This window comes from Ochotona princeps, chromosome X (genome assembly GCF_030435755.1).
Source record: "Ochotona princeps isolate mOchPri1 chromosome X, mOchPri1.hap1, whole genome shotgun sequence".
NCBI classification, from domain to species: Eukaryota; Metazoa; Chordata; class Mammalia; order Lagomorpha; family Ochotonidae; genus Ochotona; species Ochotona princeps.
The window spans coordinates 51,454,588-51,475,092 of NC_080865.1; the positions used below are offsets into that span (position 1 = coordinate 51,454,588).

At 34.9% G+C, this 20,505-nt stretch overlaps 1 protein-coding gene across 1 annotated transcript in view; it reads left to right on the plus strand.

The window, feature by feature from the left end:
* The window catches only part of LOC101530799 (uncharacterized), a 315,911-nt gene that overhangs the window by 49,825 nt on the left and 245,581 nt on the right, over positions 1 to 20,505 (plus strand). The window contains 1 exon segment of the mRNA XM_058659130.1: positions 4,526 to 4,564. Coding sequence (XP_058515113.1) covers positions 4,526 to 4,564 — 39 coding nt within the window.

Genomic DNA, 20,505 nt, shown 5'->3' on the forward strand with positions numbered 1-20,505 from the left:
TAAATGAAGAAACTGCCTTAATCTTTGTTTGCTATGGCATAGGGTCAAGAACACTGATCCTCTTAAGGCATAATAAAATCAGAAAACAGAAAAAGAGTGAGAAGTGAGAGGATGAATGAGAAGATTCTAGAGGCTATCAGAGAGACCAGGAAATCACTAGAAATTAGGAGAGATGTGTCAGTTTTGTCAGCAAGATCAAATATGGCTTAGTGGGAAAAATTATATCACAAACTTTTGGACTGCAGATTTTGAGACAAAATATTTGCTGCATTGAAAATGAAGCATTTTATGTGTTCCTTGTATTAGTTTTTGCAGATCAAAGTGAACATAGGTTCTTCGTTTTTTTTGTATAACTTGGGAAATATAGTAAGACATGGTTATAAGGAGGAGGTAGGGGGAACCCCTGTGCTTTTTAAATCTGTATCTTAAAAAATGTGAAATCTACTCATTGTGTATGAATTTTAAAAAGAAATATGAAATATCAATCAACTATAAAAACTTATCTTACTATTTGTTGTTTCTTTCTTGAATACATAATTTACTTACGCATTATCACTACTATGTGTGTTTCAAATGAGCTAAACAATGGATATGAATTGTTGAGCATTCTGATACATATTCATCTTTTATGGTGAAGAATGTAGTATCACACACTAACAAATATCTTAGTTGGGCGACTGGTGGGTTTTGCCAAGTTACAATACTAGGCTTCCATAAATAGGAACACTGGTTCAAGTCTCGGCTGTCTGTTTCTGATCCAGCTCTATGCTAACATACCTGGCAAAACAGTGGATGATGTCCTGAGCGTTTATGCCCAGGCCACCCATTTAGCAGAACCGGATAAAGATCATGGTTCCTGTCTTTGGCTTGGCTCCATCGTGGCCATCTGGGAAGTGAACCAGCAGATGGAAGATATGTCTCTGTTTTTTCTCTCTCTCTTTGTCTCTCTCTTTGTGCAAATAAATAAACAAGCAAACAAATCTTTAGAAAACAATAATATTAGCAGGACAATTGTTTCCTTTGCAGAAAGTTTCTTCTTGAAAAATGGAGAATCATTTACTGACAGATACTGATCTATAATTACTCATTAAAATCGTTATAGCCCCAGCAGTAAAGAAATATCAAATGCATTTATTAACAAAACATGAACTTTAGATTTTGGTGAATTTATGATTTTTACTACTAGTTTTTCTGTTCTTTTTGAGTTAGTCACAAGAAACAACACTAGATAAGAATGACATTAAATGAAACAGCAGGTTATTTTTTTATCAGTTTCATACAGATGTATTCATATGCATTTAAACCGTATGAACACATTATATTCATTTCTTTATGCATAATTATAGACATATATTGATGTTTGTAGGGGTCAATATGTTTCATGTAATTGAAGCTTAAATTCTGCGAAGATAATTATTCACAAGTCTAAAATTAATATCATAAGTAGAAATTCAATTATGGCACAGCAAGGACTTATTTTCTCTTAGAGGATTTGGGAAGTTTCTTTTTCTGAAATGAAATAATAAGCATTAATTGAACGTTAATTGCACTATTTTCCCCTTAGTATCACGGATCACCACAATTGCTGTTAGTGCCATGCAGAGTGTGTGGGACTCTTTGCAAGGATGTAGAGCTGATCATGTAATAAAAACACAAGTTGAAAAACAAATAATAGAAAAAAATTTTTTGAGGAATAGAAGTTTAGGAGGAACAAAAAAATCTTATTTCAAAAATCCATGTTAGAAGTAAAACTTGTACATACAAATTTCATTATGAGGAAATCATTTTTGTACTCTTTTCTGAATTTGCGCCCAAACCTAACTCATGTTTAAACGTGTGGCACAGCAACCAGTATTGTGGCATAGTAGATCAAGCTTCTACCTAAGACACCAACATCCCAAATGAGTGTTGGTTTTTATCCTGTCTGCTGCACTTGAATCTGGCTCCCTGCTAATGTGGCTGGAAAAGCAATAGAAGAAGGTCCAAGTGTTTGGGCCAATGCACCCATGTGGGTTACCTGAAATAAGCTCCTGACTGCTTGACCCCACCACAGCAATTCTGGTCATTCTGCGGGAATTAACCAATGAATAGATCTTTCTGTCTCTTCCCCTCTCAGTAGCTCTCTTTCAGTTAAATAAGTATTTTTAAAACTTGTTTAATGACCTTTTTATAGAACATACCATAAAAGTATGAGTTAATAGTTTATTTTACCGGTTCTTTTCTGACTTGCAGGAATTCAGAAAATAATAAAGCAAAATTTATGTTGTTTCCATTTTGTCACCTTTTCTCAGTTTTGTATAATATTTCCTAAACTTTAAATTTGGAATAGAAATTGTGAAAGTTCACTTTCTCTTATTGCTGCTCTTGAAATAATGAGTGTACAGTTGTAAAAAAAAAAAAAGCCTACCTATTCCTACCTTTACTTTGATAGTGGAACTATTTCATAATGCATGCTAAAAATTTCCAGTGAAGTCAGTCAAGGAGTATGTTCAGATAAACAGACTATTGTTTCTTCTATCAACCCAAAGAAACATAGAGATTACCATACAACTCCTTTTAACAAATGGTTTTGGGGCTTGGCAGCGTGGCCTAGTGGCTAAGGTCCTCGCCTTGATCCCATATGGCTGCTGGTTCTAATCCTGGCATCTCCACTTCCTCTCTATCTCTCCTCCTCTCAGTATATCTGACTTTGTAATAAAAATAAAATTAATCTAAAAAAAAAGCTTTTAAAAAAAAACAAATGGTTTTGAGTTATAACTATCCTACAAGAATGGAATGTGATTTAAATGATAGCAAAGCAGATGGTTTATTGTACAACATTTGAAAGAAAATATCAGTAAGTGATTCCTTGGTTTCAAGATTCAACTGATTCAAACTAATTTACCTGCACTGAACGTTTAGAACACTATGTAAGAAAAAAAACTCTGGATTTTTTTTTTTTCCCCACCACAGGCACAGAAATCTTTCTGACATGTGCTGATTTTTTTCATTAAAATGGCTTTCATTCTTTTTTTCTTGGTAAAATGGAGTTAGGTTTTAGCAGCTGTAAAGGGATTACCACACGAAAAAGCCCTCAGTTTATTATTTACTTAGTTCCCTAGAAGAATGCATTGATTAATGGCGCAAGGAATCCTAATTATAATGAATAAAATAGTGTATGGGGAAAGAAAAGTAGCCAGATATAAAAACAAATATTCTGCAGTATGGTAATGGGAAAGTGGGCATTATAGTTTCATGTGGCTTATGAATGTAAATTGGATGTAGCCTTACTATGTCGTCTGTTATATCATAGTTATGACTAACTGCACATTCTAAAATATTACCCGTATCACTTTCTCTATGTTCCTTTATTCTTTACACATCGTTTAATTAAAATTGATTTAACCTCTCAGTTCTTGTATATTTCAGCTTTCTTACCAAGAGCAACACATTTTCAATATCTGTGGACTTTTACGATTTTTGTTATTTCTTACTGTCTGAATATGTTTGTAGATTAAGTACATATTCCTATGCTTCTGTTGATCAGTATTTTAGGAGAAAAAAATCTTTAAAATTTATAATGCCCTGAAATTCAACTAACCCTGTACTTTTGCTCTGTCTTCAACAATCTCATTTTCTAGTCCTGTTAATAAAGATCGAAGTTAAATCCAAGGCCTGTAGATGCGTGACACCAAAAACTAATGCCTGACCAACTGCTTGACTATCTCTCTGCTTCCACAGTGGTAGCTGGCATAGTAGATGCAGAGTTAGAGAAATTATGCTACTATCTCACTAGATGATTTATCATTCACCTAGTCTATAGAGCAGGAAGTTCCTCAAATTCATTAATAGTCATTTAAATTTCATTATTGGTAGCTGCTTAATTTTTATATTGACTCTGAGGTAAGTTACAGTTGTGATGGGGGATTTGAACTATTTGGACAGCTGCTGGAAATGTCATTCTATTAATAGCAAGACATGTGTCTGCCTATGCCTACCATTCCCTTCACTACTACTTACTAACTATAAGATAACGTGGTAACTCTCTGCCAAGGCTTCTATCACTTCAGAACAGTTATTGTCAAAATTTGGACCAGAGAATTTTTTCTTATCATGTTTTTCCTTTTCTGAGAAATGAAATTGCCACAGTTCAAGTCTCCAGACTCAGGTGAATTTTGACTCTAGATATGGGGGTGGGAACTAAAAATCACAGTATTTCAGAAGCAGAACTAGTAGCCTTAAATAGGAAAGATGCCAGAAGCTTGGAGGATCTGCTCTATAAATTTTTTGAAGTATAAATAATGTATAAGCTATAGAAATACTGGTTGGATGCAAATATAGCACACAGATTTGTAGATGATTGGATAAATGCACTAAAATAATATTAATGTATGAAACTTAATTCTCACAGAAATAGTATTGAAATACACTGTATAGAACTTAAATGCACAGATAATCTTTGTTTTTCATCTCTTATTTTAAAATTCCATTTCTTTTCTTCCTTGGCTATATTTTCTTCATAAGTCATATTTTTTATTCCCTTTAGAACAAAATTGAAGAACATACTACACAAGAAGAAGGTCAGGTAAGAAACAACAGAAACAACAGCAAAAATTTTTATGGAGAATCAAAATTATAATAACACTAAGTACCTAAGTATGATGAGATGAGTATGCTCAACTTTAGTATACTTTTTATGGTTTAATATATAGTTAAATTTATTGGTAATTCCTATTAACAGCTGCCTGTTATGTGGAGAAAAGTGAGTCAAAAAGATTCTTTCCAGTATGCCAAATATCCAGATGGAGACATATGGATGACTAATTGGTTCACTTTGCATGGGGACCTTTTAATGCTGCTTCTATAAACTTTCTAGCACCTGATCTCTTTTTGGCCTCAAGCCTTTGAATGTTATGGTGGTTGGATACATTGTCACATCCCTTCTCTTACATACTGTCTAAGCTTTGTGTATGCATGTGTGTGTATGGGTGTATATTTGATGTAATTTATAAACTTATTCCCATTTTGTGTTTTTTGCTACAGGATCAAATAGTTTCCAAATAATGGACATTGTATTTTTGCAGTAGGAAGTATATTTGTTTTCCATAAAATGGCTTACCATTAGGTTACCATTTTACTAAAAATTCACTTTGCAAATAAACATCTAGAGGGAGTATTAGAATATGGGTTTATTTCATCAAAGGAATATTGATTTATCCATTTTTAGTGAAGTAGTTAACAGAAAAGCATCATTAACTATGCTCAGCCAAGGTAGATATGGAAAGCTAACTTAGAGATTTCATTTGCAATTAATTGCCTGGTAGGCATTCAACTTGCTATATCTATTATGGTTTCACAATATAAGAATTTTAAAAATGTCATGTTGGATTTTTATGGGATATATAAATGCTCAGTTATAAAATATAAAGATGTATTTGTATGAGTAAATAAGATCAGTATATTCAATCTAGCCCAGATTATGAAGAATTTCTCTGTTTAGTCACCTATGAGGATTAACACTTTTCTGAAGTTTGACACTTGGAGTTTTACCTATTTTGTGGTTTTAATCACTTTCAACTTACTGTTACGTTATATATATACATATATATATATTAGCATCCATATTAATTTTCAGTAGCAAACTACAAATATATTGCAACTTTATAAATAATTGAGTTTTGCCAAGTGAAATTTTACCGAAGTACTTTATTAAACTAACTTCATTTGGAAAAAATCGTGTCAGTTTATCCACAGATGCGTTTGGTTTTTGTACACTCTTTGTTTACTTGTTTTTAATTCAAGTATGCTGTAGGAAATATCTTTTTTGTAAGACAACTTTAAAGAAATCACATTTTTAAATTATTCCATGAAATTGTTCAGAGTATTGCCTTTGGAATTAGGCTGCTTGGGTTCACACTCGAGGAAATAATAGCTATATGATATTTTGTAGAAATGTGCGTCAGAGTTTATGGTGCTCTACCTGCGATGTGGAAATAATAACAATGCTAAAAATTGTTGTAAATACTGCCTGACAAAATTAATGTTGTTTTGTGGCACACAAAAGTGATTAAATGTTAACTACAGCATCCATTTCTCTCCCTCTTCTTTTTCTTTTTCCAAAACTGCTACCTCTTCCTTATCATAATTCTTCCTCCTGTCCTCCTCCTCCTCGTTATTATTATTACAATTATTATTCAAGAGCTGTGTCTCATTGTTTCCTTGTTCTTTGCACCAGAGCACGCTATTTCTGTCAGAATAATATTTCTTTGAAATTATTTTTATAATAATATTCCATTAGAATAACTCTTTTGTGTCCCAATAGATGAAAAATCAGACTGCTAAAGATATGCTTAAAGACTCTTCCTGAATTTAGTACATATCCCAAATGCTAGTTAGCTCTACAATTTGTTTTTTCACATTCTTGTCTTTCCTACTTCATTTCAAGCAATCAAATCCTCTTGCTATTGCTGGGCAAAAACAACAGGTGGTAGGAATGAAAAGGAAAGGAGGCAAGCAAAACCATTTTGAGAATTTACAATAGTAATAATAAAAGCAATAATATTAACAGCTTGCAAGTATATAAAACATTATTATTTACAGAACCCTTATATATAAGTACATAAGATCATATTTCAATGTAATTCATCGCACACACACACATACATATAATTTCAGGCTTACAGAATGCCTTTTGGGTAATTTCCTATCTGGTGTTTTTCTCACCCACACAAGGGATAAGAGTTTTGCTGTGTGAGCCAGCACACATATGTAACTTTTACATTTTTAGATGTTAAGGCAGGCACAGGAAATAAGAGAGTTTCAGAAATTTTCCTATAAAAAGACAATTAGTGGATTTGGGACTAATGGTCAAATTTTTATAAATGTACTAAATAGGTGAATTAGGGGTTTATTAGTTTGAGCGAAGGGAAAGAGATGGGAATACACAAAACAAGTTTTTGAGATACAGTCGTTCCTATAGTATTGAAAAAATTAGCTGGAAAATTAATGTGGATGTAATGCTTTGGAACTTTATTAAGTAGAAGTTGCAGAGAAAGGGAATTCTAATATAGGGTCCTAAGCCTTTGAATCATGAGGTCAAAGGGACTACTGTGAACGTTATGCCCATATTTTTTGCTAACTTCCTGTCTCCATATGTTTTAGCTTTGTGACACCTCCCAAAATACAGAAAAACATTATCTTTGCTTTTTGTCACATGTCAGAACCCTGAGGTTTGGTGCTACTCTAGGACGGTATTACTTAGTTAGTTGATATGAACTTTGTAATTGCTAATTTTTTAAGTTAAGATAAATGAAAATGAGTGAAATGAAAGGAGGTTGTGATAGGAAATGTTTAACAATTGGTATCTGCAAAACCATACATGACATATGTAGACATTTATGAATGAGAATATTCATAAATTTTACTGATATTATGTATCCATCACATAACATATAAATAATGCAATATATACTATTCTATATTGTAAATCTCATATAGGCAATTGAATACTATGGAATTATCTCAATATTTTTTGTTTTTAATCTTTAATCTACTTCCATTACTGGAGGTACCTTTTAAGGTTTGCAACACCCTGTGCCTTTGGGAAAGCAGCAAAGGAAGAAAGAAGTTATACTTTTGAAAGTCTGTCATTAATTTTTTTCAAGCATGTTGCTGCTAACTGTGGTTGCAGTAAATAAACATCAAAACATACTTTAACCAAGAATGTTTAATAGTATTTTGTTGACATTAATCAGTAAAACAAAAGTGGAAGATGATTATGTGTGCTTGAAATACACTAATTCATCAATAGTGAGTTACTTTCTCATTAAATGAGATGATAGTTCTCAAAAAAATCAAAAGATTTCTTTGACTTTTTGTGGTATTCACAGTACAATAGCTAAAAAGAGAGCAAAATCAAATTTCCTAGTTTAGTTAACATTATATTTCTTTATTTTCGTAAATCTAGATAATCAATGAAATAATCTAATACTTAATTATAGTGTTTGTCAATATCTGTGGTTTCAATATTCTCATTATAACTGAATTCATGCTAGCAAGGTGATGAACGTGAGAAGAAATACAGAGTAATAAATCACCAGACAAATGCAGTAGAAATGAATGGCTCAAGGGTGTAGCTAATAGCTGAATGTGATAAAGTAATAAGGACACAGCAGGTTTTGTACACTTCTTTTAACATTTTTAAAGCTGTGTCTGAGATACAGTTCTTCTATCCCCAGGTTCAACTCTCCCTTGCTTCCCACCCCAATGCCAAATGCCTGCAATATTCAGGGCTGAGGTAGACATAGCCAGGAGCTGAAAAATCAACCCTGGCCTCCTATGTGGGTGAAGGGGACTCAACTACAATGATCACCTGCTGCCTCTCAAGATGTTCATTAGCAGGAAACTGGAATCAGTAGCCGAGTTGGGAGTTAAATACTGGCACTGATATGAGATCATTCCAACTGGTGATTTTACTGCTATGTCAGATGCCCAACACTGTTATATTTGTTTTAATATAATTTGTGTAATTGCAGTTTTTAAACAAACTGCCTCTTTTTAAACATTTTAAAAATTTTATTCGAAAGGCAGATATACAGAGGAAAAACAGAAATAATGAACTTCTAGTCACTGCTTCACTTCCCAAGTACCGCTATGGGCAGAGTTGAGCTTATCTGAAGCCAGGAGCTAGGAGCATCTGCTGGATCTCCCACATGGGTGCAGGGTCCCAAGGCTTGGGCCATCTTGTACTATTTTCTCAGGCCGCAAGCAGGGAACTGAATGGTAAATGGAACATTGAGGTATGAATCGGCACTCATATGAGTTCCTGGAAGGTGCAAGGCAAGGATTTAGCCACTAGACCCTTACACTGGATCCTTAACAGTTTGTGTGTGTGTGTGTGTGTGTGTGTGTGTGTGCATGTATGTGGTGTGTATAAGCGTGCGCGTGTGTGTGGGGTGTTTAAAAAATAGCTATTTAACAAATAAATTTCAAAATTTGTGACATCTTCCTCTAACAAGCCAATAACTTCCTTTAGTACACTACTAGAAAGTAACTAATTTCATTGATTCATTAAGAATCTGAAAGTGGTCATGGATTTCATTAGGAATATGACATCATTAGGCATTGAATATAATTAAGCATTCAGAATAACTCAATTTAGGAAAGTAGCAGTTAAAATGATTACTACTTATTCTCTTGCCTGAAGGCAAAAATCTGTACATTGAATGGTTTATTTAATATTGATTGTTGTGGCATTGTATCTTTCTTTGTGAAACTTTCAATAAATTTTTCAGCAAGGAATACAATGTAAAATATTAAAGAAGTAGGGAAGGTCAGCATGATAATAAATGGAAAGAAATACAGTCTGGAGTGAAAGGGATTGGGACACGGGGATAAGTAGCAAAAGGCATCTTTCTCACAGCAGTAGCACTGGAGTAAGTATCTCTGTTAGTTTGCTGTTGGTGCCTTTAAAACCTACCACAAACTTAGTGACTCATTATACTGATTTACTGTTTTACAGTTACATAGATGAAAAGCTTGAGTATCAGTGAGCTAAATTCAAAGTATCTGGAAAAATTATTTTCTTCATGTTCTAGGGAGAAAACTATTTCCTTGTCCATAAATGTTACTTGAGGAAATAAGTTTTCTGTTCTGTTTTGTTTTGTTTCTCAAGTTGTAAGAACAAGTTACTGTTTGCTTGCCACCCACCAGCTGAAGGTCATGCTCTACTTTGAAGCACATCCTTTACCTTAACAGATCACCTCATTCATCTTCAAAGCCAGTAAAAGCTGGTCAAGTCTTATTCAGGTTTATATTGTGGGGCAGACATTGGCTGGATCTAGGCTCTTGTCTTCATGACAAGAAATGAAAAGATGAGAAATATGTACAGGTGACCAGAAAAGCAAGACTTATTTACGTGAGGAGCAGAAGAAAAGTTCACAATCAGAAAGGAGTGTGAATAAAGTTCTGGCATGCTGTACATATTTATGGAAGACTGTGACTGTAAGGATTGTAAGGATAAAATTAATATGTCTTTGCAGCTGCTATGAAAAGCTTTGTATTGGTTAGTAATAGATAATAAGGGGTTTTCTTTGAACAAAGTCATATTTGCATTATGATATGTTTAGCTATTTAGCCATGTGGAATTTTGTATTACCTTTGGCTGTTCAAGTGCCTAATAATTGTATATTCCCCGTTCGTCTTATTACCAAGCCTTATTGTTTTTTTCCTTAATGGTTTGCTTGAAGCCATCTTTTCCATTTTTATTAATGCAGTTCAAGTTGTGGCTGTAGACGTTAATGATTAAAGAACAGATGGAAAACAAGAAAATCAGATAGGCTAGGAAACAGCAAGATCCTTTGAGTTAGATGACAATTCCAGAAAGTGAGACGATTATCAAAAGGAGTGGTAGTGTTCATCAACAGTGATTTTAAAAACATGGTGTTAGATTGATCATATTTTTAGTGGCAAGAAACAGGCATTAAAGTGTCTGAATTTTGCTTGACAATATAGAAAGAAGGACAAATTTCACCACATTTCTTTCTTTAGCTTTTTTTAGACTAAAAGCAGTTGTAAGAAAAGTAAATGGGATGAAAGTTTGTATTCATCCATATCATTGTTTAGTTCTAAAGATTTAAAGAATTCTCATTGCTTTATCAGAAGCAATCTAACATTTGAGCTTTATTTGTACTAACATTTGGAGGCTTAAAGGGGACAGTAACGTTTCTTTGTATAATACATAGTCACATCTGTGAAACTTCTCTCCATTACTTTGTTACTGTGGGACATTCTGTCGCGTGTATCCCTGTGTCAGTCCTTTATACGAGCAACAAGGACTATATCCCAACTGCCAAGGAGGCCACAGGGAATTGGATGCCCTCGGAGGCCGAGTACTCTGAGATCACCCACCCCCAACCGGAACTTCCGCAGGGGATGGAAGAAGTCCAAACACTACCGTGCAGAAACCAACATCATCGGAAAGACAACCAGAAGCCCTGAGCGGTCCGCAGAAACAGAAGAACAATAAACGTCCTTCGGGACCAGGGAGGAGAGCTTTCTCTGGTCCGAGCCTGGCTCCACCTCTGGACCCCCACCCTCCCTCGCAATGACCATCGGGGTCGCTCCGAAAACCCCTCATAGCAAACAAACAATCATACAAACTAAAAAAAACCTAAAATAAATAGACAAACAACAAAAAGTAGAGCTTGGAATCTGACAGGAAAAAGCTGGCATGGATTTGCTGATGCCTCGCTGGGTGGGACACAAAGATTAGTCACTCTTCACCGTGGTGTTGGGGACTTTCCTGCACACCACCCCCCCAAAAAAAATGTTCTGCACCTTAATTGTTGACAAATGTCTTGTTAGAGTTACAAGCCAGTCTAGATTATCCTAAAATCTGCCAAGATCAGCAAAATTATACTTCAACACAACAAATGGCTAAATACTAAAATGAAATAGACACGAGACAGCTGAATGGTACCTTATAGCCATTTTAAGGTATATAGCAGCCGGTCCTGTATATAAACTAAAATTGAAATGTCAATGAGCAAATCATAGGTTGTGGTTAAGAACTTGTTTTTTTTTTTCTTTTAACATACTGGTTACGCAAAACCATGTCAATTCCATAATGTTACAAATTGCTGTTGATGTTATATTGGGACTCTTAATTGACTGGGATGATATTCTACCAGCTCTAACTTCGGACCAGAAATGGTCTCCCCAAGAAACTGTTCAACCCATCCGGACAATAAGTAGCTGGACTCTATGTTTGGTATATGTTTGCAAGGAAAGAATCTTGATTGAATTTGAACTGTAATACTGCACCAAGGTGGAGGAATTCACCGGGGGGGGGGTGGGTGTGGGGAGGGGTGGGGGGATTTCCAGAGCCTATGAAACTGTCACATAATGCATAATAATTAATAATAAAAAAAGATAAAATAATTGAAGTGTAATTTTTCATTTCTAATAATGTCTTTTTCTAATGTGCAGTGTAATGCTCAATGTACAGCCTCCCAAAATAAGCTAAATGTTGTTGACTGCTTCTAATCATTTGTTTCTTGTGATCCGTGGAAGTAATAATTATTTTAGTCTACCCTTTTCAGTTACTTCTATATATCAAGCCCACTACAAAGTAATTTACAGGAGTTATTTTTAAATTTCCTTGTTTTTTTGCCTCAATTTCCTTTTCTGGAGGTTAATAATGGTTTATCACAGTTATGAAGATTAGGTGAGTTAATTTAAAACAGGTCACTGGACTAAAAAATAATACAGTGTTAATTTTTATGATAGTGATCATTATCATTAGCCCCATCCAGTCTTCCTCTCTTTTTAAAAATTTGCTGGCATTTAAAAAGTTCTTTTTTAATGTTCTGGCATCCTCAAAATTTGGCAGCTGCTGAGGTCATGTTGTTAACTGATCCTAAAGAACAAAGTAAAGAATACTGGCTTTTTACAAATAAGATTGCAAATTTTGTCTTGAACCATGCTCAGAGTTTATAGGAACTGAGTTTTGTAATATTACAAGTTTAGATTGTCATAAAGTCAGAGTAAGTTGCTTTTGATAGAAAAATTACTATGAGAAGGTGTGACCTATTAATGTTACCTCATTTTAAAAATTAGATAACATGATCTACATATCTTATTCAGGCTTGTTCCTGAACCTTTGGAGTATGTGATTATTTTTATTACATAAATAAATCTGCTAAATTTTTTCTGCTGTATAGTGATGGCATTTTGCATATTATAGAAAATACTGGTGTTCTCTTTTGTTCTATATCTTAGATTTTTTTAACTTGTCATCAAGTATCCTCAAAACTTTTATTTTAATGTAATGGTAATTTTGTTTTCAACATTTAAAGCTAATTTTACATCAAAAGCTCTTCTAGGCACTTTTCCCCTTTGTGTTCTTGGACTCCTTATTAAGTTGAAATCCATCCAACTGCTGATGATTTTTAATTTTTTCCTATCTCCCTACTTATTCATTACCCTTGCCAGTGTTTCTATCCTATATGAGGTTAGCAGTGACTATCAGAAAGAATACAGACAGCACATTATAATGTTCTGAAAGTTACATGTATTTAGTAGAAACTGCATTTTAAACTTCCAATTTTCCTTTTTTTTTTTCCTGGGCAGTGATACATAGCACAATACTTTCAAAATTCTGGGCAGTAGTAGTAAGCCTTATCTCTCATTCAGCCAAGTAGCCGTAATGGCAGACAATTAACATTATACTGACAGCATACTGCATTAAGTTACATGAGATAATTAATATTTTATTATAAGATATAGTTGTATTAAATGATTTTGTTCAGCTGTAAGCTAATGTAAGTGTTCCGAGCACATTTAGGCTAGGGCAAGCTGTGTTAAGCAAGTTAGGTATATTAAATGCATTTTTCATGTATGATTTTTAGTTTATATTGCGCTTATTGTGACATAAACCCATTGTCAAAAAGCATTTATATGGCTTTTAGTTAAGGCACCTCATGCCTTCTCCATTAATTTCTCGCCAGGGGCCAAGCATTAAAACAGACAAATGGATTTACCAGTCTTGCAAAATCATGTTTCCGTCTGTTAGACCATGAGATGGAGGCAGCAGACTGTAGGTAATCATGTAGAACTGCACACACCATCGATCTAATATTCAATAACTTATTACCCAATAATATGGGTTATTATTAAGTAAAGAAAAATATCCCTTAAATTACTGGTTTACCATATCATAACTGTGTTATTAAGTTTTACTGGGAGCCAATTTGTGACCATATGTCAACCTTTTTCCATAAACAACTGCCAAAAAACACCCAGTCATAAGCAGACTTTTAACATCCAAAGATTGCTGTCTATATCAGGTCAGTTTTTTTTCTCTCTCCCTCAAATACTTCAGGACTGTTGTCTCCCAATGTTCTGACCATTTTACACATGCTGTGATAAGGATTGTTGAAATCGGTGAAGTTTTCACATTAGTGTTAATTGCTTTCTGTAATTTATCAGTTGTAAGGATGGAAAAAAATATTGCTCTTCTTTCTCTATGCCCATAATGAAGGAAAGGGGGCTTTTGTATCATTCAGACGCATATTACTTTATTGTTAAATAGTTTTCTCATGCTCTGTATTATTTGAAGACAGAAATGTATCACTGCATTTAGAATAGTTTAGTAGTTGGCAGCTCAACATTTCCATGATAACTAATGTTCTGACAGTTGTGAAGGCTGTATTGTCAATAGACAAATATTTCCAGTGCCTTCTATCTTCTGTTTTTGTCAATTTCATAGCATATCTTTAGAAGGACAATTAGAAGTTTTATAGTCAATTTAGCAATTTTTGTAAACAATGGAGATTTTTAATAGTGCATAGAAAAGATACAGTATAGATGATAAATCATTGGAAGAAAAATATAGTAGAATATACCTCAAGAAATACAGATGTGAACTATCACATTTTAAACAATATTGGTTATCCTTGCATATATTTTTATGTGTGCTATGTTTTTGAATATAATATCCCCCATCTCCACTACAGAATTAAGAAATAAATATATAAATGTACTGAAAAATATGTCATTCTGTTAGCTATGTTAAACATTAATAAAGTTATTTTTCAGATGCATGTAGCTATTTAGTCTTTTTGCTAAACTGCTGTGATTTTTAATAAAATTCATTAATATTAGTAGTTTTAGTGTTCCTTTGCAAGGTTGAATAGTAATAAAGTTATTGTTCAGATGCATATAGCTATTATTAGTGTTTTTGCTACACTGCTATGATTTTTAATAAAATTCATTAATATTGGTAGTTTTAGTATTCTTTTGCAAAGAAAAATACGTTCATTCTTTAAAAGATAATTTTTTAAATGAACAAGCATCATTACTAGGGTAGTTTATTTGATCTTTTTTTTATTAATTATTTTGCATTATCTGACAGTTTCATAGGCTCTGGAAATCCTCCCATCCCTCCCCCTCCCCTCCCCCCTGGTGGATTCCTCCACCTTGATGCAGTATTACAGTTCAAATTCAATCAAGATTCTTTCCTTGCAAACATATACCAAACATAGAGTCCAGCTACTTATTGTCCAGATGGGTTGAACAGTTTCTTGGGGAGACCATCTCTGGTCCGAAGTTAGAGCTGGTAGAATATCATCCTAGTCAATTAAGAGTCCCAATATAACATCAACAGCAATTTGCAACATTATGGAATTGACATGCTTTTGAGTAACCAGTATGTTAAAAAAAAAAAAAAAGAAGCAAGTTCTTAACCACAACCTATGATTTGCTCATTGACATTTCAATTTTAGTTTATATACAGGACCGGCTGCTATATACCTTAAAATGGCTATAAGGTACCATTCAGCTGTCTCGTGTCTATTTCATTTTAGTATTTAGCCATTTGTTGTGTTGAAGTATAATTTTGCTGATCTTGGCAGATTTTAGGATAATCTAGACTGGCTTGTAACTCTAACAAGACATTTGTCAACAATTAAGGTGCAGAACATTTTTTTTCTTCTCTTTTTGGGGGGGTGGTGTGCAGGAAAATCCTCAACACCATGGTGACGAGTAACTAATCTTTGTGTCCCACCCAGCGAGGCATGAGCCAATCCACGCCAGTTCTTTCCTGTCAGATTCCAAACTCTACTTTTTGTTGTTTGTCTATTTATTTTAGTTTTTTTTTAGTTTGTATGATTGTTTGTTTGCTATGAGGGGTTTTCGGAGCGACCCCGATGGTCATTGCGAGGGAGGGTGGGGGTCCAGAGGTGGAGCCAGGCTCGGACCAGAGAAAGCTCTCCTCCCTGGTCCCGAAGGACGTTTATTGTTCTTCTGTTTCTGCGGACCGCTCAGGGCTTCTGGTTGTCTTTCCAATGACGTTGGTTTCTGCACGGTAGTGTTTGGACTTCTTCCATCCCCTGCGGAAGTTCCGGTTGGGGGTGGGTGACCTCAGAGTACTCGGCCTCTGAGGGCATCCAATTCCCTGTGGCCTCCTTGGCAGTTGGGATATAGTCCTTGTTGCTCGTATTAATAGTTTGTGGTGAAGGTCTGGGAGTCTTCATGGTTGGGTACCAAGCTTAATGTAAAAAAAAACCCATCATGTATAATTTTAGTATATTATTCTGAAAAAGGCTTCTATATTGAGATGAATTACTTTGTGAAACCTACCATTATTTAGTAAATTTATTTTCTTTCAAAGATTTGTCCTTTCAAACTAGGAAGTCAGGTCAAGATATACAATATAATATATCCAAGAATTTGAGTTGAAATAGAATGATTTGTTTAAGCAATTATCATTTGAAGTGGAAGGCTAAGCAAGCATGAAATAAGCATATTCTCTGAGGATATTTTCAGGATATTTTCAGAAATCCAATTATTAGCATTTCTTTTACTTCTTCTTTTCTTCTTCCTCCTTCTCCCTCTTCTTCTTGCTGTCCTTTCCCTTCCTCTCACTCCCCCTTCTCCCTTTCCTGCTTCCTCCCTTTCCCCTCCCTTCCTCCTTTTCTCCGTCCCTTTGCAGTGCCTTCACCATGTAGAAAGAGAAAGGAAACTGTCCACTGAACTTTTTTTTAAGGGCACTGGTCCCATTAATGAGAACTCCTCCCTCGTGACCTCTTAAAATTATTATGTTGAGCATTAAGATTCCAACATATAAAATTTGAGGGACACAGCCATCCACATTTTGGCAAATTAAAAATAATTTAATAAAGATATAGCTTTCAGCAAAACATAATCCCTTCAGCTCTATGAATAGTGCCTAACAGCCTTATAGGAAAATTTCCTTGATCTCAGTCCTTTTCTCTGAATGGAAAGTTAGTGTTATTTTAGGCTGTGGGAAATTTTTTTTAACTGTCAACTGTGATGTGGGAAAAAAGCAGTCAACGTGAAAGTGTGTGTATTGATTCTACAGTACTTCTCCAAATAAGTAGAATTAGACAATGTTTTAATGTAGAATTGTGCTTTGTGATAAGCATTCAAGGGAACCTATTGAAAGAAGACTATATAAATATAGTTCTGTTTTTTTTTAATTATCATGATATACTTCATTATTGGTTTTTCCTATAGTGGCTGTTTCCTCTATTTAGAAGTAAGCTAAAACCATTCTGTCAAGAATGTTATCAGTCAGAAGTCATTGTGTCAAGCATATTACAGTATTAAACAGTAGCTGGACCTCAAAATCTGTTGAGTGGCCAGATAGTTATTTTTTTTTGTACATATATATATATATATATATATATATATAAATTCTTGAAATTTATCATACAATTCTGTATAGTCTGGGGTTCCCCTACCCCCCGTTTTCCAACCCCCAATTGTTTTTTCCCATAATGTCACACTTTTCATAAGGAGTTACAATTCCATCAGTCTGCTATGTAAGTGTGCTTCGGCAATACTGGTACAGACAATGTCAGACAGTCCATCATCCCATTGTCTAGATATGTCCAGCATTTTTGTTGGGAGTCCATATTTTGTTTGGGAGCAGAGATGCATGTTGCATTGTGTCTTCGCTCCTGGATATGGGAGTCTTCATTACTCCACCACTATACATTCCAAGTTGCATGATAATAGATTCCTTATATTAGAGAAAACATACGGTATTTCTCTTTTTGTGATTGACTTATTTCACTGAGCATGGTGGTCTCTAGTTAGGACCATCTAGTTGCAAATTACATAATTTCATTCTTTTAATGGCTGAATAATATATGGAGAAGATGTAGCAGTTTCTTTAGCCACTCTTCTCTGGATGGGCGTCTGGGTTGTTTCCATGTCTGTACTATTGTAGATTGTGCTGCTGTAAATATAGGATTACAGATCCCCTTCTCATGTTTAGTTTCTTTTGTGTATATTCCTAGGAGTGGGATAACTGGATTATATGGCAGGTTTATTTGCAATTCTCTAAGCACTCTCCATACTGATTTCCATAGTGGTCGTACTAGTCTACACTCCCACCAGCAGTGAAGGAGGGTACCTTTCTCCCCACATTCACACCAGCAGGTGTTGCTAGTGGAGTTCTGAATGTAGGCCAGTCCCACTGGATTTAGGTGGTACCTCAATGTGATTTTTATTTGTATCTCCCTGATGTCCAGGGAACCTGAGCATCTTTTCATATGTCTGTTAGCCATTTGCATCTGTTCTTTTGAAGAAGTCTGTTCATTTCCATTGCCCATTTTTTCACAGGGTTCCCCACCCCAGGTTTTTGTTTTTGTTTTTGTTTTTGTTTTTGTTTTTACTTTCCCTGGGTTTCTGAAGGTCTTAGTAAACCCTGGATATTAGCCCCTTATCACTTGTGTAGTGTGCAAAAATTTTCTCCCATTCTGTTGCTTGCCTCTTCACTTTGTTAATTGTTTCCTTTGCTGTACAGAAGCTTTTTAGTTTGATGTAGTCCCATTTGTTCATTTAGGCTTTGATTGCCTTTGCTTTTGGTGTCTTTTCTAAGAATTCTTTCCCTGTTCCTGTATCTTGCAGAGTGCTTCCTATGTTTTCCTTTAATAGTTTGATGGTTTCTGTGTGTGGATTTAGGTCCTTGATCCATTCAGAGCTGAGTTTTGTATACTGTGACAGGTGTGGGTCCTGCTTCTTCATTCTGCAAGCTGCTATCCAGTTGTCCCAACAGCATTTGTTGAATAGACCAGGCTTTTTCCCTGGATTGTTTTCTTTGTTTCCTTTTTTTTTTTTGTCAAAGATTGGCTGTCTATACATGTGTGGGCTCCCTTCTGACGTTTCTAATCTGTTCCATTGATCAGACATACAGTTGTAATAGACCAGTCTCTCTGTCTTTACTCACCAGAGTTAATACTATCCCTTTTAAAAAGATAGCAGCTTGGGGTCAGAATAATATCCCTTTGAATATCATGGGAGCTTGTCATTTCTAAATGAAATATGCTGTATATAAATTTGAACAATTTTTATAGCTTCAGGTCAAACTGTTGACTCGGAAAAAATAGATCGTTTGATTTCACAAGCCATTGATTAATTTTACAAGACATACTGATTTCCGATGCATAGAGTAGTGAAGAAATATAATTCATAAGACTAGCTAAATTATGTGAAGTATGTGTTGGTATTTACCATTTAAATGTATTATAGTTCACCTCCCCTTTAATTTTCATCCCAATATTTGGCATAACATAGAAGAATACAGAAGTTGCGATACAGGAAAAAGATAGGTATGGTCATAGATTATTAAATCATAACACCTTAAAATAATTCATCTGGCCCAATAAGTATTGAAATAATTTCAAACATATTCAGTTATTTTTGAAACATTTTTGTGATTTCTCCATTTTATATCTAATATTTGCACATGTCAACACAACATGATAAGATTTCTAAATGTGGAAAAATCATGTTACGAAAACTACATGGATTGCTAAAAATATTTAAACCAAAATGAACTTATCTTTTGACTTTATATAAACTTTTTAAGGTACTTTTGTATATGCAATTTTAAGTATACTATGTAGTTTTATACACTATATATGTAATGTATGTAGTATATGCATTTTTACCTATTTCCATATGTGCATGTAATTTGTATTTATACATGTACATTTATAAATATACATACATGTGTATTGTTGGTTTGTGAATGCAACATAGTCTACTAATTTACCATCTCAGTATTTATATTAAAATTATGTGTGCATGAATTGTTAAAATGTGTATTCTATAAATCTTAGCTTTGTTATGTCTGTGTGATTTTAACCATTAATTGTATAGACATTAAGAAGCAATGGACTTCTTCCATCCCCTGCGGAAGCTCCGGTTGGGGGTGGGTGACCTCAGAGTACTCGGCCTCCGAGGGCATCCAATTCCCTGTGGCCTCCTTGGCAGTTGAGATATAGTCCTTGTTGCTCGTATTAATAGTTTGTGGTGAAGGTCTGAGAGTCTTCATGGTTGGGATCCAAGCTTCCTCCTTACCACCTGCTCCACTCTGGAGTGCACCCCTGCTCCACGCACATGACCTCCTGTTAAGAGGTTGTCAGGATCGCACCCGATTCCCCCCTCATGCATTGGTATAGTAGTTTTACTATTGTTTAGTGCCGCTTTGAGTCTGTTGTCTATGAATTACCAGATTTGATCTTGATAAGCTATATTGTACTTTTTCCTCACTCTTTTTATGGTTCTGAAAGACTTCCCTGCACTCCCTCCCCATCACGGATTAACATAGCGTGCAGAAACCAACGTCATTGGAAAGACAACCAGAAGTCCTGAGCGGTCCGCAGAAACAGAAGAACAATAAATGTCCTTTGGGACCAGGGAGGAGAGCTTTCTCTGGTCCGAGCCTGGCTCCACCTCTGGACCCCCACCCTCCCTCGCAATGACCATCGGGGTCGCTCCGAAAACCCCTCATAGCAAACAAACAATCATACAAACTAAAAAAAAAAACCTAAAATAAATAGACAAACAACAAAAAGTAGAGTTTGGAATCTGACAGGAAAGAGCTGGTGTGGATTGGCTCATGCCTCGCTGGGTGGGACACAAAGATTAGTTACTCGTCACCATGGTGTTGAGGATTTTCCTGCACACCACCCCCCCAAAAAAATGTGTTCT